Source organism: Scyliorhinus torazame, chromosome 18, assembly GCF_047496885.1.
Source record: "Scyliorhinus torazame isolate Kashiwa2021f chromosome 18, sScyTor2.1, whole genome shotgun sequence".
In the NCBI taxonomy this organism is placed as follows: Eukaryota; Metazoa; Chordata; class Chondrichthyes; order Carcharhiniformes; family Scyliorhinidae; genus Scyliorhinus; species Scyliorhinus torazame.
The window spans coordinates 161,737,276-161,763,195 of record NC_092724.1 but is presented as its reverse complement, the minus strand read 5'-3'; the positions used below and the strand labels follow the sequence as shown (position 1 = coordinate 161,763,195).

The 25,920-nt window shown below is 45.6% G+C and overlaps 1 protein-coding gene across 1 annotated transcript; it reads left to right on the top strand.

The window, feature by feature from the left end:
• Positions 1–1,857: 1,857 nt before the first annotated feature.
• On the top strand, positions 1,858–25,920 carry c18h17orf75 (chromosome 18 C17orf75 homolog). Its single transcript, XM_072483785.1, has 10 exons — positions 1,858–2,223; positions 9,770–9,865; positions 11,428–11,553; positions 14,307–14,453; positions 15,557–15,614; positions 18,479–18,598; positions 19,242–19,306; positions 20,583–20,719; positions 21,798–21,901; positions 24,647–25,920. Exons 1-10 carry the CDS (start codon positions 2,093–2,095, stop codon positions 24,866–24,868), a joined length of 1,206 nt encoding a protein of 401 aa, XP_072339886.1. The 5' UTR covers positions 1,858–2,092; the 3' UTR covers positions 24,869–25,920.

Here is a 25,920-nt window from a genome sequence, read left to right as displayed (position 1 = left end):
AGTAGATTAGGATTGTTTTCGTTGGAAAGACTGAGGTTGAGGGTGGACCTGATTGAGGTCTACAAAATTATGAGAGGTATGGACAGGGTGGATAGCAACAAGCTTTTTCCAAGGGGGTGTCAATTACAAGGGGTCACGATTTCAAGGTGAGAGGGGGAAAGTTTAAGGGAGATGCGCGTGGAAAGTTTTTTACGCAGAGGGTGGTGGGTGCCTGGAACGCTTTGCCAGCGGAGGTGGTAGAGGCGGGCACGACAGCATCATTTAAGATGCATCCAGACAGATATATGAACGGGCGGGGAACAGAGGGAAGTAGATCCTTGGAAAATAGGTGACAGGTTTAGATAAAGGATCTGGATCGGCGCAGGCTGGGAGGGCCGAAGGGCCTGTTCCTGTGCTGTAATTTTCTTTGTTCTTTGTTCACATCGTTTGGGACTTGTGGGAGGAAACCTGAGTACCTGGAGGAAACCCATGCAGACACGGGGAGAATGTGCAGACTCCACACAGACAGTGACCCAAGCTGAGAATCAAACCTGTTACCCTGGAGCTGTGAAGCCATAGTGGGGAAATGTTAAGAGGCACCTCTTCACTCACTGGGGGCGATTCTCCAATATGGAGCCCACGAGGGCGTGAACCGGGCCTGGGTACGACAGATTCTATGGCGCCATTCACGCTGCTCCAGCCTCCTTTCGCGGTGCCAAATGGGCGCCATGCCAACCCATGTATGTGCAGTTTGGCCGCGCCAACCTGCACATGTGCGGGGGACTTCTTTAGCACACTGTCCCCGACTCAACATGGCGTCAGTGTTCAGGGGCCGGCCACGCCAGAATGTAGGCCCGGGGGGTGGAGAGGCCGATCCACCGATCGGTGGGCCCCGATCATGGGCCAGACCCCATCGGAGGCACCCCCCCCCGGTGAAGGAGCCTCCCCCCCCCCCACCCAAACAGGCTGCCCCGACCGTTCACGCAGAGTTCCTGTCGGCAGCGGCCAGGGGTGAACGGCGCCGGCGGGATTCCATTGTATTGGCACGGCTGCTCGGTCCATCCGGGCCGGAGAATCGGCGGCCCTGCCAATTCCAGCGGCCGGCGCCGCGCCGGCGCAAATGGCGCCGATTCTCCGCACTTCGGTGAATCGCGCACTGGTGTCGTGGCACGGTTGCGGCGATTGCCTGGCGCGGGGCTCGGAGAATCGCCCGCCATAGGGTGGTAGAGGGGCTTTTCACAGTAACTTCATTGTTAATGTGAGCCTACCTGTGACAATAAAACATTATTAGAGGTTTGGAACTCTCCTACAAACTGCAGTTGAAGCTAGATCAGTTAATTTTAAATCTGAGACAGATAGAGTTTTGTTAAGTAAAGGTATTAAGGGATATGGGCCAAAGGCAGGTTTATGGAGTTAGGTCACAGATCGACCATGATCTCATTGAATGGCGTGGACAGGCTCGAGGGGCTAAATGGCCTACTCCGTTCCGATGTTGCCTTTGTTGTACCTTTGATAGGGGGGGGTACCCTTGTGCTGGTCAGGGGGGTTACCCTTGTAGTGCTGGTCAGGGGGGTTACCCTTGTTGTGCTGGTCAGGGGGGTTACCCTTGTTGTGCTGGTCAGGGGGGTTACCCTTGTTGTGCTGGTCAGGGGGGGTTACCCTTGCTGTGCTGGTCAGGGGGGTTACCCTTGCTGTGCTGGTCAGGGGGGTTACCCTTGTTGTGCTGGTCAGTGTGCATCCCTCGGTGAGCATCACAAATGCAGACTACCTGGTCATTATCACATTGCTGTTTGTGGGAGCTGCTGGATTTCTTACAACTGATCACATTTCAGGACTATGACCTTCTGGCTTCAGTCCAAAGTGTGAGTATAACTGAGGCAACCGGATGGCCCAAAATATTTAATTTGTGAAATGGAACGAAGGTCAATCCACTAAAGTTTTTATGAAGAAGCAGCATTGGAGGCGGTGACTTGAGCAGCGTTTGGATGCAGCCCCAGGGCGGAACCTTTGTGCGGGGAAAGCGGCCGCCAGCGGGGCTCTTACCGAGCGGCGGACCGAGCGGCGCCGCCCACAACAGCTTCCCCCGTCTCACCGGGCCCGTGTGCGGGGGGGGATGATCAATCAGACTTCCCTGCAGGACTCCATGGACGGAGATGAGAAGGAGACGGACTTGGAGCCGGAGGACGAGCCGCCGAGGGATCAGCAGCAAACGGACACTTACTACAGCCTGTACCGGAGGCACAGGTCAGGCCGGCCCGGGACTGCACTCCATTCACCCCCCGGGCGGCTGTCAGCCCCCTCGCCTCGACTCCCCTTCACTCACTCCACTCCCCTCCCCTCCCCTCTCCTTCACTCACTCCCCTCCCCTCCCCTCCTTCACTCACTCCCCTCCCCTTCACTCACTCCACTCCCCTCCCCTCCACTCCACTCCTTCACTCACTCCCCTCCCCTCCACTCTCCTTCACTCACTCCCCTCCACTTCACTTCACTCTCCCCTTCACTCACCTCATCATCTTCACTCTCCTCATCTCCCCTCACCGCAATGGGGCAACAGCACAGAAACCTGACCCTGCTGCTGCTGTCAGCTTCACACCAGCCCCTCGCTGTCTACATCCTTCCATTCCTTTCTCAATTTATCCACCTTCCCCTGAAATCTTTACACGGTGGCGCAGTGGTTAGCACTGCTGCCTCAAGGCGCTGAGGACCCGGGTTCGATCCTGGCCCCGGGTCACTGTCCGCATGAAGTTGGCACATTCTCCCCGTGTTTGCGTGGGTTTCACCCCCACAACCCAAAGATGTGCAGGGCAGATGGATTGGCCTCACTAAATTGCCCCTTAATTTGAAAAGAAAAATAATTGAGCACTCTAAATTTATTTTAAAAACAAAGACATCTTTACTATTCATCACCACTATTTGTGTTTTTATATTTTTCCAATTAAGGCCATTTTAGAGTGGTTAATCCGCCTACCCTGCACATCTCATTTGGGTTGTGAGGGTGAGACCCATGCAGACACTACGGGGCACCTCAACTATCTGTGCCAGTGACTTCACATTCTCCTCACCCTCTCATGAGAGAATCCCATTTTGGATTTATTAGTGACCATCTTGTATTTATGATCCAATGTTCTTGTCCTGCCCGCAAATGGAAGCAACTTCTCTACATCTGCTCTGTCCACCCTTTAATTATCCTAAAGACCTCGATCAGGTTATCCACTAGTCTTCTTTCATATTCCGAAAAAGCCCCAGTCTAATATTTCCTGGTAGGTCTAATTCCTCACTGAACAACCATAGAACAATTAAGTGCAGAAAATGGCCATTCGGCACATTGAGTATGTGCTGGCTCTTTTTATGAAGAGCAGTTCAATTTGTCCCACTCCTACTTTTTCGTATATCGCATTCCTTGCATGTATATCCAATTCCCTTTTTGAAACTGATTCTGAATCTGTTTCCACCACTATATCAGGTAGTACATTCCAAATCTCAATCACTCAAGTTTTTAAAAAAAAGGTTTTCTTTATCTTGCGTGAGTTACCTTAAATGAACCCTCACTGGAAAGTTCCTCCTTAGAAACACTTCATGATTTTAAACATCTCTATCAAATTTTGTCTTGGGCTTTTCTCTGTCATGAAGACAAGCAAACGCACCATCTCCAGTCTGTGCATGTAACTGTCATCCCTAATCTCTGGAATCATTTAATAATAATAATAATTGCTTATTGTCACAAGTAGGCTTCAGTGAAGTTACTGTGAAAAGCCCCTAGTCGCCACATTCCAGCGCCTGTTCGGGGAGGCCGGTACGAGAATTGAACCCACGCTGCTGGCCTTGTTGTGCATTACAAGCCAGCTGTTTAGCACATTGTGCTAAACCAGCCCCTATATCAAGCTCTTCCTAAGCTCAAGATCCCTAAAGTCACTTTACAGCCAATTAAGTACTTTTGAAGTGTAGTCCCTGTTAAAACGTAGGAAAGATGACCACTCTGATATTATTATTTTTTACACCTTCTCTGATACCTCTCTCTCCTCCTTGTAATATGAAGACAATAAATGTTCACTGTACTCTACATGTGGTCTAATCAAGATTCCGTACAAGTTTAACATAACTTCATTGCTGCCATAGAACCCCTTCAGTGCAGAAGGAGGCCATTCGGCCCAACCTGCCTACACCGACCCTCTGAAAGAGCACCCGACATAGGCCCACTCTCCCACCCTAACCCCATAACCCCACCTAACCACATCTTTGGACATTAAGGGGCAATTTAGCGTGGCCAATCCACCTAACCTGCACATCTTTGGACATTGAGGGGCAATTTAGCATGGCCAATCCACCTAACCTACACATCTTTGGACTGTGGGTGGAAACCAGGAAACTGGAGCACCTGGAGGAAACCCGCGTAGACAGCCACACAGCCCCTCAACACTGGAATCAAATCCGGGTTCCTGGTTCTGTGAGGCAGCAGTGCTAACCACTTTGCCAATTCTATTCCTGTAGAAATGAACCCTTGTTCTTTGTTTTTTATGACTTTATTTTGCAACATTGCTACTTTTAGTTATTTGTGTATCTGTACCCCTGCACCTTTAGACATTTTCCCCCCACAAAGTACTATGTAAGCTCTTTATTCATTCTACAAAATGTACCATTTCACACTTGTCTATATATAAGTTAATTTGCCAATTACATACCCATCCTGCGAGTTTATTCACATCTTACTGCATTTTGTCACCATCCCCCTCTACTAACTATTCCATCTCAATATGTGCTGTGTTTACATATCGCTGGAAAGATATATGCAAAAATATAATTTAGCTGTTAAAATTCCTTTGGTGTTGTTAGAATTGGACTTTATTTCAAGCAGCTTTTATTTAATTGGACCACATAGATTATGTTTTAGTAGCGTCCTTCAAAGGTACACTAGTGATGCTGACTTTTGTCAGATGACACTGGGGCAACGCAGTGCTTCCCCTAATGGTCCAATTAAAATAGCCCAACGTAGGTCAGAGATCAGGAGTAATGCGAGAGCAGAATTTGATATGGAAAAAGACTGCTGTCAGTATAAATACAGGGTGATTTAATACCTTGTTACAATCCCAGTTGGTGTTATAACTGGATGGGAAGATCACAGAATGGATCTCTGACTTATAAATTTGTAATGTTTTATTTGTTTTAGAAAATGTGAGGGATAGAGTCAAAGGACCACTAATTTGTTTTAAGAAGGAAAAACATTTATTAAACATGAACATGTTGATTATGATATAATATTTACTTCCCTCCCCCCCCACCCTACTTTTAGCTTCACAACCCATAGAATAGAATCCCTACATTGCCGAAGGAGGCCATTTCATAGCTTTCATAGGCCCATCGAGTCTGCACCGGCTCTTGGAAAGAGCACCCTACCCAAGGTCCACACCTCCACCCTATCCCCATAACCCAGTAACCCCACCTTACACTAAGGGCAATTTTGGACACTATGGGCAATTTAGCATGGCCAATCCACCTAACCCGCACATCTTTGGACTGTGGGAGGAAACCGGAGCACCCGGAGGAAACCCACGCACACACTGGGAGGATGTGCAGACTCCGCACAGACAGTGACCCAAGCCGGAATCGAACCTGGGACCCTGGAGCTGTGAAGCATTTGTGCTATCCACAAGGCTACCGTGCTGCCCACGGTATCAAATTGAATCATTGAATCAAATATACACCGATTTTAAGGTTACAAAGTATATCTTAGGCTACGATGGTCTCAGTAACACACAGTCCCTTTAAACACACAAGCTGGGGAAATTTGCTAATGCTCTTCGGGAGGGTTTAAACTAGTTCAGGGGCTTGGGACCCTGAATTGTAGCTCCAGTCTACAGGAGGTTGAGAGTAGTGAGGTCATGAGTAAGGTTTTAAAGTTGCAGGAGTGTACCGGCAGGCAGGAAGGTGGTTTAAAGTGTGTCTTCTTCAATGCCAGGAGCATCCGGAATAAGGTGGGTGAACTTGTGGCATGGGTTGTTACCTGGGACTTCGATGTTGTGGCCATTTCGGAGACATGGATAGAGCAGGGACAGGAATGGTTGTTGCAGGTGCCGGGGTTTAGATATTTGAGTAAGCTCAGGGAAGGTAGTAAAAGAGGGGGAGGGGTGGCATTGTTAATCAAGGACAGTATTCCGGTGGCAGAAAGGACGTTTGATGAGTACTCGTCGACTGAGATAGTATGGGCTGAGGTTAGAAACAGGAAAGGAGAGGTCACCCTGTTAGGGGTTTTCTATAGGCCTCCGAAAAGTTCCAGAGATGTAGAGGAAAGGATTGCAAAGATGATTCTGGAGAGGAGCGAAAGCAACAGGGTAGTTGTTATGGGGGACTTTAACTTTCCAAATATTGACTGGAAACGCTATAGTTTGAGTACTTTAGATGGGTCTGTTTTTGTCCAATGTGTGCAGGAGGGTTTCCTGACACAGTATGTAGATAGGCCAACGAGAGGCGAGGCCGTATTGGATTTGGTACTGGGTAATGAACCAGGACAGGTGTTAGATTTGGAGGTAGGTGAGCACTTTGGTGATAGTGACCACGATTCGATTAAGTGATGGAAAGGGATAGGTATATACCGCAAGGCAAGAGTTATATCTGGGGGAAAGGCAATTATGATGCGATGAGGCAAGACTTTGGATGCATCGGATGGAGAGGAAAACTGCAGGGGATGGGCACAATGGAAATGTGGAGCTTGTTTAAGGAACAACTACTGCGTGTCCTTGATAAGTATGTACCTGTCAGGCAGGGAGGAAGTGGTCGAGCAAGGGAACCGTGGTTTACTAAGGCAGTCCAAACACTTGCCAAGAGGAAGAAGGAGGCTTATGTAAAGATGAGACATGAAGGTTCAGTTAGGGCGCTCGAGAGTTAGAAGTTAGCTAGGAAGGACCTAAAGAGAGAGCTAAGAAGAGCCAGGAGGGGACATGAGAAGTCTTTGGCAGGTAGGATCAAGGATAACCCTAAAGCTTTCTATAGATATGTCAGGAATACAAGAATGACTCGGGTAAGAGTAGGGCCAGTCAAGGACAGTAGTGGGAAGTTGTGCTTGGAGTCCGAGGAGATAGGAGAGGTGCTAAATGAATATTTTTAGTCAGTATTCACACAGTAAAAAGACAATGTTGTCGAGGAGAATACTGAGATTCGGGCTACTAGACTAGAAGGGCTTGAGGTTCATAAGGAGGAGGTGTTAACAATTCTGGAAAGTGTGAAAATAGATAAGTCCCCTGGGCCGGATGGGATTTATCCTAGGATTCTCTGGGAAGCTAGGGAGGAGATTGCTGAGCCTTTGGCTTTGATCTTTAAGTCATCTTTGTCTACAGGAATAGTGCCTGAGGACTGGAGGATAGCAAATGTCCCCTTGTTCAAGAAGGGGAGTAGAGACAACCCCAGTAACTATAGACCAGTGAGCCTTACTTCTGTTGTGGGCAAAATCTTGGAAAAGTTTATAAGAGATAGGGTGTATAATCATCTGGAAAGGAATAATTTGATTAGACATAATCAACACGGTTTTGTGAAGGGTAGGTTGTGCCTCACAAACCTTATTGAGTTCTTTGAGAAGGTGACTAAGCAGGTGGATGAGGGTAAAGCAGTTGATGTGGTGTATATGGATTTCAGTAAAGCGTTTGATAAGGTTCCCCATGTTAGGCTACTGCAGAAAATACAGAAACATGGGATTCAGGGAGATTTAGCAGTTTGGATCAGAAATTGGCTAGCTGGAAGAAGACAAAGGGTGGTGGTTGATGGGAAGTGTTCAGACTGGAGTCCAGTTACTAGTGGTGTACCACAAGGATCTGTTTTGGGGCCACTGCTGTTTGTCATTTTTATAAATGACCTGGAGGAAGGCGTAGAAGGATGTGTGAGTAAATTTGCAGATGACACTAAAGTCGGTGAAGTTGTGGACAGTGCGGAAGGATGTTACAAGTTACAGAGGGACATAGATACTCTGCAGTGCTGGGCTGAGAGGTGGCAAATGGAGTTTAATGCAGAAAAGTGTGAGGTGATTCATTTTGGAAGGAATAACAGGTAGACAAGAGTACTGGGCTAATCGTAAGATTCTTGGCAGTCTGGATGAGCAGAGAGATCTCGGTGTCCATGTACATAGATCCCTGAAAGTTGCCACCCAGGTTGATAGGGTTGTTCAGAAGGCGTACGGTGTGTTAGCTTTTATTGGTAGAGGGATTGAGTTTTGGAGCCATGAGGTTATGTTGCAGCTGTACAAAACTCTGGTGCAGCCGCATTTGGAGTATTGCGTGCAATTCTGGTCGCTGCATTATAGGAAGGATGTGGAAGCATTGGAAAGGGTGCAGAGGAGATTTACCAGAATGTTGCCTGGTATGGAGGGAAGATCTTATGAGGAAAGGCTGAGGGACTTGAGGCTGTTTTCGTTAGAGAGAAGAAGGTTAAGAGGTGACTTAATTGAGGCATACAAGATGATCAGAGGATTGGATAGGGTGGACAGTGAGAGCCTTTTTCCTCGGATGGTGATGTCTAGCACGAGGGGACATAGCTTTAAATTGAGGGGAGATAGATATAAGACAGATGTCAGAGGTAGGTTCTTTACTCAGAGTATAAGAGCGTGGAATGCCCTGCCTGCAACAGTAGTGGACTTGCCAACACTAAGGGCATTCAAATGGTCATTGGATAGACATATGGACGATAAGGGAATAGTGTAGATGGGCTTTAGAGTGGTTTCACAGGTCGGCGCAACATCGAGGGCCGAAGGGCCTGTACTGCGCTGTAATGTTCTATGTTCGACCCCCCCACCACCTCCCCCGTGCTCTGAGCCCAAGTGAATGTCTGGATTTTGCCTCAAAATTCCCACAGATGATTCTTATACCATGGGCCACCTTGTCTCACTGAACTTCGGCTTCCACACGAGTGATTTCAAATTCTGCTTTCAAAATCTCATGCTTCAACTTCTTTTCGAAACAATGCTTTCCCTCACTGCGCCCACCAAGGTTTCGCTTTCAGGTTTTACACCTCCCTCTTTAGTTTTCCTTTGTTTTAAAGGCTTTTATACAAACTCCGAGATCCAGCTACTGATTTTCATGTTTATTTCAAATAATGTCTCCTAACCTGTAGTAAAATCTTCCAAACCTGAAAATCACTTCAGATATCTTTCTGACATCTCCGCCTTCTTTACATCTCCGCCTGTCTTTACTGAACAGTTCTCTGTTCTAGCACCTTTAACCTCGGGCTTCTTGGAAGCTTCCCTTCATTTCTCTCATTTCCTTAACGAGCTGAATTTAATTTGTTTTCTTAACAATTATTCTGTGGTATGGCTTTTCTTATAGTAAATAAAAGTGTTATGACCCAGATAATCTATTTTAATGATGTCGGCCCAAGGAGTAAATATTGGCCAGGGTACAGGGAAGAATCTTCCTACTCTTTTTTGAAAAATGAATTTAGAGTACCCAATACGGGGAGAATGTGCAAACTCCACACGGACAGTGACCCAGAGCCGGGATCGAACCTGGGACCTTGGCGCCATGAGGCTGCAGTGCTGACCACTGTGCCCTACTCTTCAAACAGTGCCATGGGATTTTTCCTGGCCACCTGAAGGGGCAGATGCAGCCTCTGTCATTTGAAAGATAATCGCTCTGGCAATGCAACACTCCCCCACTTCCCTGCACTGAAATGTCAGCATCGATTATTTGCTGAGGCCTCTGGAGGGGTCTTGACCACCTGATTCAGAGTTGAGAGTGCGACCCAATGAGTCGCGGCTGGGAGTGGCCTCTGTACTATAATGGAAATGGAGCAATAACCATAAATTATCTTCCAGGTCCCTGCAGCTGGGAGATGAGGGAGACGCGGGACACCGAAGAAATGGACCATCAGACACTTTCCCCAAGGAAACAGTGTCTCAGGAGGATTTCAGGTAAAGGAGGGTGTTGCTCTCTCACTATATCATTTTTGTCCCATAAAGATCGAGATAACCCTGACTGCATGATAGAATCTTTCAAAATTCCATGTTTGTGGCTGTTTCTGAATACAAGGTACCCAAATAAAGCAACGCCACAGATGTCACTTCAGAGTAAATATTGACTGGGATTGATTGAATTCTTGGAACAAATTATACATTGAACCTAGCCATGTCTGGCAGCTTAACCAGCAGAGGTTTGGTTTAGCATTGTCTCCTCACTCCCTGGTGACAATTATTCTACTTAAATTTTTCCGGGTGTTGTCAAGAAACACATCATGTTATTACCACTGGGTGATCCACATCAGTAGTGTTTCCTTCTGCCGGAGATGACGTGCACACTCTCCCTGAATCCACTTTACCTAATTCCACAAAACTCGTATCAGATTGAGAAGAACCAAAATTTAAGGTCACCTTTGTGCATGTAGGGGCAATGTCAAAGTTTAGCCAGCTAAAACCAAAAAGTCATTGTGCGTTCTTTAACTTCCCAAACTCGTCAAACATGCAGTTAAAGAGTGTTGGTTGCCAGTCACTCAGGATCCCGGCTCTGGGTCAGTGTCCATGTGGAGTTTGCACATTCTCCCTGTGTTTGTGTGGGTTTCGCCCCCACAACCCAAAAGATGTGCAGGCGAGGTGGATTGGCCACGCTAAATTGGAAAAAATGAATTGGATACTCTAAATTTATAAAAATAAAGAATAGCTGGATCAAGGAGTCGGGAGTGAAATTTACCTGACTCTGATGAGATAAGGAAGTCAGGAAACACAAGTTATTCTAAGCCACCATGGGGACCAGTTCACCAAGTTCCTTTTTGATATTTGAGCAGTAAAGATGTTCGAAAAACCTCTTTCGAATTGAAACTGTGTTCCCATTATGGACATAGTCTCTGTTGGACTCGGGTAAAGGCGTGAGGTGGTCTGTCAATGCAGGGCAACATTCTGGGATGAGTGAGGATGCGGAGTGGGATATTGGAGCGACTGAAATTGATTGATATCACCTTCCAACAGCAGATTTCTTTCCAAATATTTTAAGAACTGAATTCTAATTCTCAAACTGCCACAGCGTGATTTGAATTTGAGTTACCTGAATTACTGCTCCAGCAACATAACCGTTACCTCACTGCGCAAACATTGTCTTGTTACCCACCATGTTTTATCTGACTCAGAGTGCTTGGGTCTCTTACAGTTCTTGCCCCTCATGGATTGACTTACTGTGGCAGTCAGATCTGTTAGAGAATGGTGACTCACCACAAGCCATTTGGTAACGTTTTCTTTGATCAAATAACAACGAACCTTCAGACGATCAAGTTATTTTCCAAGGTTTTTATGTTCAGCTGGCTTACTGCCCTCTGGAAATGAAAGTCTGTCCCTTCTCTGAATATTGGGAACATAAATGTACTTGTGCCGTACTGATCAGTAGTAGCTATCTGTCAGAGTATGCGCGAACACGTGTCTGAAGATGTTTCGTTGTGTAAAACCCTTTCTGACCTTGCTGAGCAATTAAATCTTTGTGTTTTCCACAGCCTCTTTTTATTGGCTTCTAACTTGTCCGTCGTGGCTGAGCCAGAGCTTAGAGCGTTTGTCGCTAAACGTCTCAGCAAAGGGGCTTTCTTGGGCGGAATGGGCACTATAGCAGCTGTGGATTTGAGGTGAGAAAGAATATCTAAAGAATGAGCATATCGAAAGAACCTTTCATGAGCCAATGTCGTCTGTTTTGAAGTCACTGTTGTAAATTAAGGAAATTTGGCATCCAATTAACTTTCAACATCGTGGCAAGTAGCAACGTACCTGGGAGAACCGGTCCCGGTGGCACAGTGGTTAGCACAGCTGCCTCAAGCGCCAGATACTCTGATTCAATCCGACATTGGGTGACTCTGTGTGGAGTTTTGCACATTCTCCCCGTGTCTGCGTGAGTTTCCTCCGGGTGCTCCGGTTTCCTCCCACAGTCCAAAGATGTGCGGGTTAGGTGGATTGTCATGATAAAAAATTAACCTGTAGGAATGGGGTTACGAGGTTAGGGTGGGGGGGGCCTAAGTAGGGTGCTCTTTAAGAGGGTTGGTGCAGACTCGGATGGGCTGAATGTAGCACTGTAGGGATTCTTTTTAAATAAAAATTTCCCAGTTCTTCAAATAATAATTATCTTTATTAGTGTCACAACGTGCCACGGGATCTGGTTTGCCCACATAGGTGGGCGTAGCAGCTGAGCCATGCAAAGTAAATCTTCAGAACTCTATTGGCCCTGTGTTTGCAGGTAGCAGTTGGGAAACCAAACTGGGACTCAACATTCCATGGTTAGGAATGGATTTCTGTTCCTGTTGTTCGTGTTATTCCAGTATCTCCGGCTGAAATGTAGGAATGCATGAATTTTGGGAGTGAACGGGATCCACTCCACTACAATGCTTCCTGGCTGAATGGCTCCACAGTATGGGACCAGACTTGCACATGAGAAAAAGTCAGAGCTTCCAGTGGCCCTATAATCCTGCACTAGCCCAGATTGTCCGAGAGGTATTAGAGCAATGAAGGGTTAAGAGGAGATTTGATAGAGATGCTCATTTTGACAGTGGAAATAAAGAATAAACTGTGTGCAACTAGAGGATTGTAATGGTCTTCTTAGATACTGATAACCTTTTAAAAAGAGAGGAACCCACACAACAACAAGGAAAAGAAAATTGCTGAACAAGATTTCACTTTTAAAATGTTTTACTGTGACCAACTAACTGACATAACTCAAACATTGACAGGTGGGAGATATTTCAAAAAGGAAAATTTCATTTTTTTAAATTGCTACAGCAAGAAAACACTTCACTTAGTTATAAGCATTCATATCACTTTCTACACAAATATGACATCCAATGTAATCTCAGTCTTTCCACTTGGCCTCCATAGTGTAGGATTTCTCCCTTCTCATCTGATTGTTTTGGTTCTTGAGTCACGTTTTTCAGCGGGTCTGTTCCATCCATAGTCCTTGGGCATGGTTACCACCAATAAGTCACACATTGATGGACCCTCTCACTCAGGTCCCTGGCACAGAAACCCTGGAGACCTCCATGTCCTACCCCTTCAAACAGTCTGGTGGGCTCTGGCACCACTTCAATAGCAGCAATGGGTATTGTCGAATCCACAATTCCTTGCTCTTCCTGTTTTCAGTAATCTGCACTTTCCAGCTATTGAACACACAGTAACACAGTCTCTGCTCTATTCTCAGAGACCTGCTCCAACACCAAGTTCTGTTCGAAGACTACCAAACTGAAAATGCTCCCATCCGGAGAGAAAAAAGAAAACTACCCCACCCCGTTGCAATCAGCTTTCTATTTATCATTTGCTTCTTAGCTGTTCATCTCCTTAGCAACCCCAGTCCACATGGGCATTTCTGGAAACCTTGCGATGCCATAATCAGAAAACCAATTAACCCTCTTTCCAAATACTCCCCATCTCGTATTGTTCTGAAAAGGAATCAAATAAAATATCGGCTTTTCCCAGAACATGGGTCATGACAGGACACAAGTTAAGAGTAACTGACAAAAAAACTGAGGTGACAATTTTGATTGAAAAAGTGAGGTGTTGTGGTGAGGTGTTATGCCTGTAATCCAACACCTGAAGTGAAAATATTCAAAGGCATCTTTGGAAAGGGATTTTGATAATACTAGAAGGGAAAACAGTTGCCGGTCTCGGGAGACAGAGCCAGGCAGTGGGACTAATTGGATAGGTCTTTCAAAAGGGCAGGTCAGTCACAAAGGGCCAAAAGGCCTCCCTCTGTGCAAAATCGCAAGTGTACTTCGTGGCGGAAAATATTTATTACTTGAATGTCTGTCACCATTGCATAGCCAAAAGAGGGAAACATTCACAACAATGCACTGACAATCGCAAATTGTGTTTTCTGTTTTACCATTTTACCAACACAAGCACAATGAAAATTGAAAGTTCACATACATACAGAGTGGGAGCACACACTCACAACCATGTGGAGTTTGCACATTCTCCCCATGTCTGCGTGGGTTTCACCCCCACAACCCAAAGATGTGCGGTGTTGATGGATTGGCCACGCTGAATTGCCCCTTAATTTAATAAAAAGACTCTCAATCATGTCTATTTTTGCTTCCTAATTGGCAGTACAATTGGCCAGTAAGTAACTTATTGGACTACACAGTCGTATAATCCAGGGGAGGGCAAAACGTACAAAAATAATGTGCGTGAAATCACAAAGCAAATCAAGAGCATTGGACATTCATTCATGATCTTTTTTAAAAAAAAATAAATCACAAATGTAAAAACTAGAGGGAGGGATGTTCATGTTGCATTGCCCTGGGAGACGATGAGTACTGAGATGGCCTTTTTGCTTGCCTAAAGTTAATGATGTAAAGTTAAAGATTGTACTAAGTGAAGTGTGTTTGCTTATTTCCAGCATAGCTGAGCAGCCTGTCGCTTGCTACTATTGCCTCCTCCACCAGAACCAATCTCCGGGGCCAGAAAATGACAAACTGGAGTCAAAACCTCTGGTCACTGATTATGTTCTCTGCTTTCTGGGAAGTACAGAAAAGAGCCTTGAACTATATCCTTCAAAGCGGCAGCCTTCGAGTTTATCACGAGTAACCGAGCTACGTGTGTCAGTTAGGTTCTGGGTTTGTGCTGTGTTCGCTGAACTGAGGCAATGCTGCATGTGAGTTGGGGTGGTTTTGGGGAGAAGGTGGAAGCCGAGAGACAGTGTCCCTGCAGCTATCCAACAATCACTGGGTGAATAGCCAGCACTAACTATTGAGCCTTTCACATGAATAAAATTGCAGAGGAGAAAGGAAAGCAGATTGGCTGCTAACGCACGCAGCCTAGACAATCCTCCATTTACATTGTCACCTAATAATGCAGATGGTAGGGCAGCACGGTGGCACAGTGGTTAGCATTGTTGCCTACGGCACGGAGGTCCCGGGTTCGAATACTGGCCCTGGGTCACTGTCCGTGTGGAGTTTGCACCTTCTCCCCGTGTCTGCGTGGGTTTCGTCCCCACAACCCAAAAGATGTGCAGGGTAGGTGGATTGACCACGCTACATTGCCCCTTAATTTGAAAAAATAATTGGGTACTCTAAAAATTTTTTAAAAAATTATGCAGATGGTACTTTCCACCCTGGATTGACCTTGCTGGGTAAGGAAAATAAGACTGTGCTCCTGATCTAAACCCTGACTAGGTAATTTATGCACCAGGTTGGGATTCATTCTGATGTTCCCATGTTCAATAACCTGCCATGTTCAATAACCTGCCTATGAGTGCTTGCACACATTAGAAGGAATCTCGTGATCGTGGAACTGCGACCATCTTAGAATTGCCACCTTTGTAATTTTGGGGTGGGGGGAGAAAGCATTACAACGTCCAAGTTCAAAACCAATTAAAACGGCAACTTTGGGGGCGTCACGGTGGCGCAGTGGTTAGCACTGCTGCCTCGCGCCGCCAAGGACCCGGGTTCGATCCCGGCCCCGGGTCACTATCGGTGTGGAGTTTGCACATTCTCCCCGTGTCTGCGTGGGTTTCACCCCCACAACCCACAGATGTGCAGGGTAGGTGGATTGGCCACGCTAAATTGCCCCTTAATTGGACTTTTTTTTTAAACTGCAACTTTGGGATATTTTGTGCTGTCCTCTTTCATTTGCTTAACAAAACCATACTTTCAGAATTGAGTTGGATAAATACGCCCAGGGATTGCAGCTTTACTTGACTGCTGAGGTAAGGTTTTAAAATTTTTATCTTCTATTTACAAGAAATTACAACAAGCTCCTAAGACCAACTGCATGCTGCTACTTAGGAACATAGGAACAGGAGGAAGCCATTCAGCCCCTCGAGCCTGGCCTGCCACTCAATGACATCAAAGCTGATCTGTGACCTAACCATAAACTTGCCTTTGACCCTTATCCCTTAATATCATTGCTTATGAAAAATCTATCTATCTCAGATTTAAAATTAACAACTGTTCCAGCTTCAACTGCTGTTTGTAGGAGAGAATTCCACCCTTTGAGTGAAGATGTTCTTCCTAACCTGAGAACGGCCTAGCCCTAATTTTTAGACTATGCCCCCTAGTTTTAGAATCTCCAACCAGTGGGAATAGTTTATCTTTATCTACCCTGTCTTTCCCTGTTAACATCTTGAATACTTCGATCAGATCACCCCTTAACCATCTAAAATTTTAGCAAAAACAGGCTTAATCTGTGTAATCTCTCCTCGTAACGTAACCCCCATAGTCCAGGTATTATTTTTGTCAACTTACTTTGCCCTCCCTCCACAGTCAAAATATCCTTCCTAGGGTGTGGTGCCCAGAACAGCTCCAAGTGGGATCTAATCAGGGTTTTGTATATCTGCAGCATAATTTTGGTGTCTTTATGCTCCAATGTTCTAGATATAAAGGCTAGCATTCTGTTAGTCTTTTTAATTATTTCTCTGAACTTGTTTGTGGAATTATAAGGATCTATGCAACTGAACCCCCAAGTCTCTTTGGACATTCACTGTACTTAACCTTTTTCAATTTACAAAGTACTCTGCTCTATCCTTTTTTGGTCCAAGATGGATAACCTCACACTTCCTTACATTGAATTTCATCTTCCACAATTTTGCCTAGTCTGTCAATATCTCCTTGCTATCATCCAGGCTGTCTACAATGCTACCTAACTTGTAGCATCAGCAAATTTGGATATATCATAGAATTTACAGTGCAGAAGAAGGCCATTCGGCCCATCGAGTCTGCACCGGCCCTTGGAAAGAGCACCCTACTCAAGCCCACGCCTCCATCCTATCACCGTAACCCAGTAACCCCACCTAACCTTTTTGGACACTAAGGACAATTTATCATGGCCAATCCACCCAAACTGCCCATCTCTGGACTGTGGGAGGAAACCGGAGCACCCGGAGGAAACCCACGCAGACACTGGGAGAACGTGCAGACTCCGCACAGACAGCGAGACTTTCTATGCCATTGTCCAAGTCATTAATGAATAATTGAGGTCCCAAAACTGATCCCTGTGGTACACCACTAATCATCTCCTGCCGATTAGAGTATTTACCCATTATCCCAATGTTCCCTAATCCCAGTTCTCTGCTCTGTCATTCCTTCATCCCAGTCCCCTACTCTGCCATTCGCTGCCATGTTATCCCTAATCCCCGTTCCCTGCTCTGTTATTGCTCCTCTCCTTCAAGCACCTAGCCAACAATTTTTAAATATTGACAGGGCCTCTGCCACAATCACTAACTCCGAACCGTGGATCCCTCAGTCTTTCAATGTCTTTGCTAAACAAATTCTGCTACTCTCCGTCCTGAATTCCTCACATTTAATCATGTATCTATTTTCAGCTACCTTATCTCGTTTCTTAATATTCCTGAACACTTCTACAAAATCGCTCCTTAATTTCTGTTCTGATGTAAGCAGCTCCAATTTCTTAAGTGCTTTTCTTTGGATTTGAAGGTTGCCATTCCAGGCACTTTTCCTAATGAATCTGCACGGTAACCTCTCTATTGCCTCAACATCCCGGCTGTAGTGTGGAGACCAGTACTGCACTCAGTAATCCAACTGTGGATTTACTCGGGTTTTTATATGGTTACCGTTACGCTCTCTTTTACCTGAGCAATCTATTCCAGCCCAACCTGCAAGTCAGATGGTACGTGACCAGTCTTTAGCTATCTGCTTCAGAAGTGATCAAACGGTGTGCCTGAGAGGTTTTAGGAATTGTTCTGTGGGCAGAGTTCCTGCTGTGACCTGGGAGAGGGTGAAGTGACAATTAATGTTGGTACTTCGATACAAACTGCATTTCTTTTGAACAGTTTTCCCCCCCTTTGTAAATGTTGATGTGTGTTCCCTCGGCCGTGGTTCCTTCTCCTCATGGCCCCCTACAGAAAGCACACATCTTGTGGATGTTGTTTGAGGACCGAATTGGGTTCACTGGTGATGCTGCCCCTGATTGGATAGTCCACTGGTTTGGCTCGGTGTGAGGGTCAAACACTTAGATGAAGCAGCCAAGGATTCCTCATCTTATGCCACCTGTGGTATTTGTTCACAGATTAGCTTTATAATGGTAGCAGGATGTAACACAGACGAGTCTTGACCCTGTCGTTGGACAACTTTCACATACATGCTTGCCAAATTCTTATTGGATTCAAATTCCTTCCATGGCCTTGCCCCTGCCCTATCTCTGTATCCGCATCTGTCTCTACAATCCATTACGATATCTGCATCCCTCCAATTCTCGCCCCTCGAGATTCCCAATTTTAAAACATTTCCACTGTTGTTGGTTGTGCCTTTAGCTGCCTCCATCATCAGCTCAGAAATCCCTCCCTGAACTTCTCCACGCAACCACCGTTCCCGTTTAAAGACTCTCTTTAACCACTCTTTGTCCGAGCTTTACATGTCTGCCTGATCTCTTAAGTGGGTCGGTGTCAAACATTGCCTGGTTACGCATCTTGCAGTATCTATTCTAGTTTTAGGTGCTATATAAATGCAAGTTGTGATATGTCAGCACATATGACACTGAAGCCAGGGCTTTTTGTGGTCTGATCAGTTTGCTGTTTGCTAGATGAAACCTGCTGTGTGCTTGTGGATTCCACAGGTTGGTGCTGTTGAGCTGCATATCCAGCCATACCTGAGCAGCTGGTATGATGACTCTGTGCTCTACATACAACGGGTGGTGCAGTTGTTCCAGGACAGGCTTCCTATTCTGCTACGGGCTGTGAGTATTTATGTCAAAGACGGGCACTGCTTGTTGTCTGAAATATGTACTTACAGGGAACATAATGAAAAATAGTCTTTTCTGACAATTCCTGTCCTGCTACCCCACAGGTTCTGGTGCGTACAGTTCTGAGAACTCTGCTCTCGTCTTCCCCCCCCCCACATGCTATAGTGCCCATCGTGAGCCTTCAGAATGATTATCACCAGGATGTTTGACTGTGGAAGGCACCACGTCTGATCCCAGGCGTATCCCTATCAGTTGCTAGATTTTGACAGTAAACCCAGCTCTTTCCCCTTGGTGCCTCCTAACTGAGACCAGCTAACTCAGCACTGCCCAGGGACCTGTCTTTCGACCGCCATGACCTTTTAACCCTTTCTAAAACCTGACATAGGAGCACTAAAGGCAATCGCAATGGCCATAAACTGACACCGACCTGGATCTGTTGACTCGGCATGGTTCGAAATTAAATCTATAGGCTTCTGTGTATGGTTTTCTTTCATTCTGTTCAAAAATGCAGGTTATAAAGATCATGTCCCCAAAGTTGAATTGGATATTGATGCCATTTTGGGCTTACATATGTTTTAGATTCTGAATGCTTTAGTAATTGTTCTAGTCTCTAACAATCTACTGTTACTTTTTTTAGGCTTTGAGTCACACTCCAGTTGAAGTTAAAGGTACTGATAACAAAATAAAACAGGATGTTGAAAGGTGAGAAATACTCTGATATAACCATAGAATCCCGACAATGCAGAAAGAGGCCATACGGCCAATCGATTCTGCACTGACCCTCTAAAAGAGCATCCTACCTGACTGCTCCGTAACACCGTAACCCCACCTAACCTGCACATCCCTGGACACCAAGAGGCAATTTTTACCATGGCCAATCCACATAACCTGCATATCTTTGGACTCTGGGAGGAAACCGAAACACCCGGAGGAAATCCACGCAGACACGGGGAGAAAGTGCAAACGTCACTCATACAGTCACCCAAGGCCAGAATTGAATCCTGGTCCCTGGCGCTGTGAGTCAGAAGTGCAACCCCTACCCACTGTGCTGCCAATCTGATATCAATCCGATCTTGTACCTGGTAACTAGCATGTTCCTTAACAAAATCAGCTATTTTTAATTTAATGATCTGGCTTTTGATCCTCTTTTCTCCCTGGTCAATTGCACTCCCACTTCAGCTGCGATTAACTCACTGTGAACTAGAGATCTATTTTCTAGTCTGTGTGCCTCAGCACACAACAATTTGTCTTTAACATGGTAAAACCTCTCGAGGTGCTTTGCAGAAGCATAATCAGGAAAACATTGACACTGAGCTCAAATAAGAAGCATTAGCAGGGGATTGGTCAAAGAGATGGTTTTGAAGTAACGTCTTTAACGGAGTAGAAAGAAATAGAAACTCTACAGTGTAGAAGGAGACCATTTGGCCCATTGAGTCTGCACCAACCCTCTGAAAGAGCACCCTACCTAGGCCAACTCCCTCACCATAACCCCAAGTAACCTGTACATCCCTGGACACTGAGGGGCAATTTAGCATGGCCAATCCACCTAACCTGCACATCTTTGGAGCACCCGGAGGAAACCCACGCACACACGGAGTGAATGTGCAGACTTCGCACAGCCACTCACCCGAGGCCGGAATTGAACCCGGGTCGCTGGCGTTGTGAGGCAGCAGAGCTAGCCACTGTGCCACCCCGAATGGAGATGTTTCCGGAGTGAAATCCGGAGCTTGGGGCCTCGGCTGCTGAAAAGGTGGCTGCCAATGGTTGGGTGAAGGGAATGGAAAATGGACATTCTCAATCCTTTAGATTATTGAAGTTGAGAGATTTATCTGAAAAAGTAGAAATAAGGGTTGCAAGAGTGTGGCGGGAAGCTGAGGCCAGGTGATTTTTAATACGGAGTGCTCTAATGTACAAACCTGTGTTATTGCAGAGATTAAATCAGCATTTCAAACCAATTGTAAATCTTGCTGTGTACCAGGTTTCTCAATGCCGCCAGCCTTCAGGGCCTGATCCAAGAGGACTCTCTAGCTTCACTGTGTAAGGTGATGACCGATGAACAACAGAAAGTCATTGTTATAGACTGCAGTGAATCTACTCCTGCCTTTCAAAATGCTGGTAGGAAATCAAAGTCCCCACTAACGACACAAAGAAAAGTCTCCTTGTTTGCATGTTCCTGAGTTTGCCTAACTCTCTGCTTTTTTAAAAAGCGTATTCTCATACACACACACACACTTTTTTACCTTTTGGGATTAGTGGGGAAAGGAGTCTGGAGCTGATTACCAGCCTGTTAAACCACATTATGAAGGCTCTTTTTGTGGCCAATAAGTCCTGGTGTTGGACATGTACCCGGAGCTTCTGATCCAGAGTTAGGGATGGTACCCACAATACCTCTCTCCACTCTGTGCAGTGAGGGAACGGAAGTTGAATGGCAGAGTGCATGCAGCTGAGCTTCCAGGATGAACCAGCAGGGGGTGCTTAGATATGCAGTTAACTGGAAAACCGTAGGTTGAAACATAGAAACTGGAGTTGGCGATATGCTCCTTCGAGCCTTATCCTGCATTCAAGTCATTCATAGCTGACCCAGCACAGCTCCACTTCCTCGACACATAATGATCTATCAATTCAGTCATGAATATACTCACCGACTGAGCATGTGCAGCTCCAGATATTCACAACTCTGAGTGGAGAAATGTATCTTCTCAGTCCTAAATGGTTGACCCCTTGCCTTGACTCTCCCCCCCCCCCCCCCCCCGTTCCGAACCCTCCAGCCAGGGAAAACAGCCTCTCCCCATCACCCTGCCAAACCATTCCAGAATGTTCTGCTAGTATAACGTAACTTGGATAAGAGAGCTTGGATCTACGTTGGCTGATTTAAAAAAAGATATATTATTTATTCTTGGGATGTGAGCATTGCTGGGGTGCTCAGCATTTATTGCTCATCTCTAATTGGCCTTGAGCAGGTGGTGGGGGGCTACTGCCTTGAACGACTGCAGTCCACCTGGTGGGGTGCATGCACGGTTTCTGCGGGCCATGTGCTAATTCATTGAACCAGCAAAAAAAATACAACTGCAGGTGAAGAACCCCTCGCTTTGTACCACCGAATAAGCTTGGGACGACTGTCTCAGCTTTCAAAATGTTGTTCTTTCATGGAGCGTTACCCACAGCACTCACACAGCACCTTTTTGTTTTGCAGTGAGCAACAAGTTCTGTGAAGACTGGATTCCTTCCTTCTTGAACAGTCTGGAAAGTGGAAATCCTTTCCTCATGAGGCAGATCTTGGAGAATTTTAAATTAAAGGTAAGGGCCTATGTGTCCCTCAGAGCTGAGAGAGAGGAGGGCTGGAAGAGAGGGATTTAAATAATAATTGCTTTTGTTTTTTCGTTGCTTTTCCGCAGCTGATGTAACTTGGGGTACAGCACCTGACTGGGATATTAGGATTCACACCATTAATTATTTCCACCAGGGAGTTTTTCCTGAAGGTGATGGCTCTTATGTTGCCGAGAGCCAGGACACTTTGTGTCCTCTGGTGCACTTTTATCATTTATAATCTCTTTCAATATTCTTTCTACCAAAATGAATACCTCGCACTTCCCCACATTATACTCCACCTGCCATCTTCTTGGTACGCTTGCCCAATCTGCCTGTATATCTTTGAAGACTTTGTGCCCTTACAGCTGACTTTCCCATTTAGCTTTGTATTGTCAGCAAACATGAGTCATGGGCAGCACGGTAGCACAGTGGATAGCACTGTGGCTCCACAGCGCCAGGGTCCCAGGTTCGATTCCCAGCTGGGTCACTATCTGTGCGGAGTCAACACGTTCTCCCCGTGCCTGTGTGGGTTTCCTCCGGGTGCTCCAGTTTCCTCCCACAGCCCAAAGACGTGCAGGTTAGGTGGATTGGCCATGCTGAATTGCCCTTAGTGTCCAAGAAGGTTAGATGGGGTTATTGGGTCACGGGAATAGGGTGGATAGGCTTAAGTGGGTCGGTGCAGACTCGAACGGCTGAATGGCCTCCTTCTGCTCTGTGTGTTCTATGCTAATTCCCTTCATCCAAATCATTAATAGGGATTGTTCCAGCACCTTACAAGAACTGAAAATGGCCTGTTTATTTCGACTGTTTTCTGCCCTTTAGCTAATTCATGCTAATGCCAATCCATCACCCCTTCCCCTTACCTTAGTCCAACAGACTTAGTGAATGTTTTTGAAAATCCAAATCTATTGCATCCACCGGTTCTGCTGTTTAACACCAAAGCACCACACCTTCAAAACAGTTCTTAACTCTGCCTCTTCATATTGTTTTCTCAGTGCTCTCTAGACACTGGTTAAGCATTTTCCAATGTTTGATGTCAGGCTGACTGGCCTGTGGTTCCCTATTTTCCTCCTCCCCTTTCTTGAACAGTAGTGTTCCATTTACTACCTTCCAATCCATTGAGACTGTTGCAGAATTAAGGACATTTTGGAAGATTTTAACCAGTGCAACCGTTATTTCTGCTGTCTCTTTTCGATCCTTAAGATTAAACCATAAGATCCTGGGCGTCAGCTTTCAATCCAGTTAATTTCCCCAGTGTTTATTGTTTGTTAATATTAATTACTTTAGGTTCCTCACTCTCACTAGACCCTTTGTTTCGCACTATTTGTGTAGTGCTTCATGCACCTTCTACTGTGAAGATAGACACAAAATGTTTGACTTCTTTGCTATTTTCTTTATCATTTCTCCTGTCTCAGCCTTTAAGGAATCCACAATTTATTTTGCAACTGACTTCGTTTTTACATATTTGTTGAAGCATCCACCATTTGTTTTTGGGTTTCTTACTAATTACTCTCGTAGCCTATTTTCCTCCCCTTTATCAACTTTTTGGTCACCCTTTGTTGGTTTCCGAAACTCTCCCAATCCTCAGGCTTACTCTTCGTCTTTGCAACATTATAAGTCTCTTTTAATCAAACACTATCCTTAGCCTCTTTAGTTAACCATGGAATGTTTTTCCCACAGAGTTTTTATGAATGGAATGTGGATTTGTTGAGTGTTATGAAATATTTCTTGAAATGTTTGTCATTGCTTAATTACCGTCCTGCCTTTTCATCTAATTTCCCAATCCACTTTGCACAACTTGCCCCTCACGGTGGCCTGTGGCATGGACTGTGCATGGATGGTAATGAGTCATCGAACCACTCCTCAAACCCAGTCCAGCCTGCAAACTCTGCAAACCATCTCGCCCATAGAACCCCAGCATCAGACTTTACCCACTGAGCCACAAAGAAGCATTCGCAAAGCTGTTTCTGCTGGACGTATTTTGTGTAATATACTTGTCCAAGTAAAGTCAGAGGAGGCGGTGGTTTGTGGTATTATCACTGGACTAGTGATGCAGAGACCCGGGTTTGAATCCCACCTTGACAGCTGGCGAAATATGAATTCAATAAAACATGTAATTAAAAGTCTAATGATGACCATGAAACCATTGTCGATTGTTGTTAAAATCCATCTGGGTCACTAATGTCCTTTAGGGAAGGAAACCTGCCGTTCTTACCCAGTCTGGCCTGAATGTGATTCCAGATCCACAGCAATGTGGTTGACTCTTAAATGCCCTCAGGGCTGGGCAATAAATGATGGCCCAGCCAGCAACACCCACAGATGGGCGGCACGGTAGCACAGTGGTTAGCACTGTTGCTTCACAGCACCAGGAACCCAGGTTTGATTCCCGGCTTGGGTCACCTGTGCAGAGTCTGCACATTCTCCCCGTGTCTGCGTGAGTTTCCTCCGGGAGCTCCGGTTTCCTCCCGCAAGTCGCGAAAGATGTGCTTGTTAGGTGAATTGGACATTCTGAATTCTCCCTCAGTGTACCTGAACAGGCGCCGGAATGTGGCCACTAGGGGCTTTTCACAGTAACTACATTGTAGTGTTAATGTAAGCCTACTTGTGACACTAATAAAGATTATCCCATGAACACATTTTAAAAAAAGTTATTTTTGTTTTAAAGAAATGTGGATTAACGTGGTTGATTCCAATCTAATCTAAACCTTTTACCCTCATGGGGGTGTCTCTCAGGCCATCCAGGATATGAACAGCCTGAAACGGTACATTCGTCATGCCGAGATGAACAACTACGCCCTGTTCAAATGTTTTGTCTTTCTCAAGAACTGCGGCAATGGAGATGTCCTCCTGCATAATGTCAAGGTAGAGCATGTCGAGATGCCGGAAGCTCAGAATGTAGTGAAGGTTCTAGAAGAATTCATGTATGAAGAAGGCGTGATTACTCCCTCTAACTAAGAAAAAGTACCTACGTCTGACTAATGGTTTACTTTAGCAAAGACTTTATTCTGTGTTTTGTTGTGCTTGTTGCTGTGGAAGTTAATAATCAAAAGTACTATCATTTCCATCAGCGTCACATTCACTTGCAAGAAAACCCAGGTCTGGTGCAGCTTCTGTTGTGTGATGTACTCTGGAAGCAGCCTGTGGGGTAACAGGTCAGCATGAACCAGCTGTGTGTGTGTATTATTATCCAGCATAGAATCCTGACACATGGACCATCTCCTCCAATGTTGTGGCAGTAACACACGCCTTTTCCAGCTCCCTCAATGAGATTTGGACTTCTACAGTCACAAAAACAAGGGGCTGGTTGTGTCTCTGATAAATACAGCTGGCCCTTGCATCTTACTGTGGAATGTGGAGTGAGGCAGTAGAAAATTATCATTTTAGGTTCAATAGCACAGATCTGAAGTGAACTGTGAGCGGACCCAGACAGACAGTTGGAGATTTCCCTCTCCGGATTAAGGGTTTAAGCAGAAGTCCTGTCGGAGACTGGGCACAAGCGAATTGGGACAAGTAAAGAACTACAGAATGATGCCGCTTACCTATTGGGGCAGGTGGATAGGAGAGTAAAGTCTGCTTCAACCTAAGCATTCCTGACCGGGGGTGGGGTGTATGTGTGTGTGTGTGGGGGGGGGGCTAGTGTAAGAAGGAAGAGGAGGGAGGTGAAAAGAAAGGCAATAAATGTTTTAACAAGTAAGTTTCTGAGAAACTGCGATTATTGGAAAATACAGTATAATGAATTACGGGCCTATCAGTAACAAAGGCTTTATTTTTCTCAGCTATTAATAATGCAATTGTTAATGTGATGGCTTAAAATACCGCAGTAATTTTACTGAACCTCATCAACCAGTACGCACCATATTCGAGAGGCTGCTATTAACCAGCTGTAAATAGGATAGAAAACGTGTCCCCTGGGACTCCACTGTTATGAGGAGAATGTATTTGCAATTGAATTTTCTTTTGTTCTTTGATTCTAAATAAAGTTTTATCACAGGGGTGCCTTTGGTTTA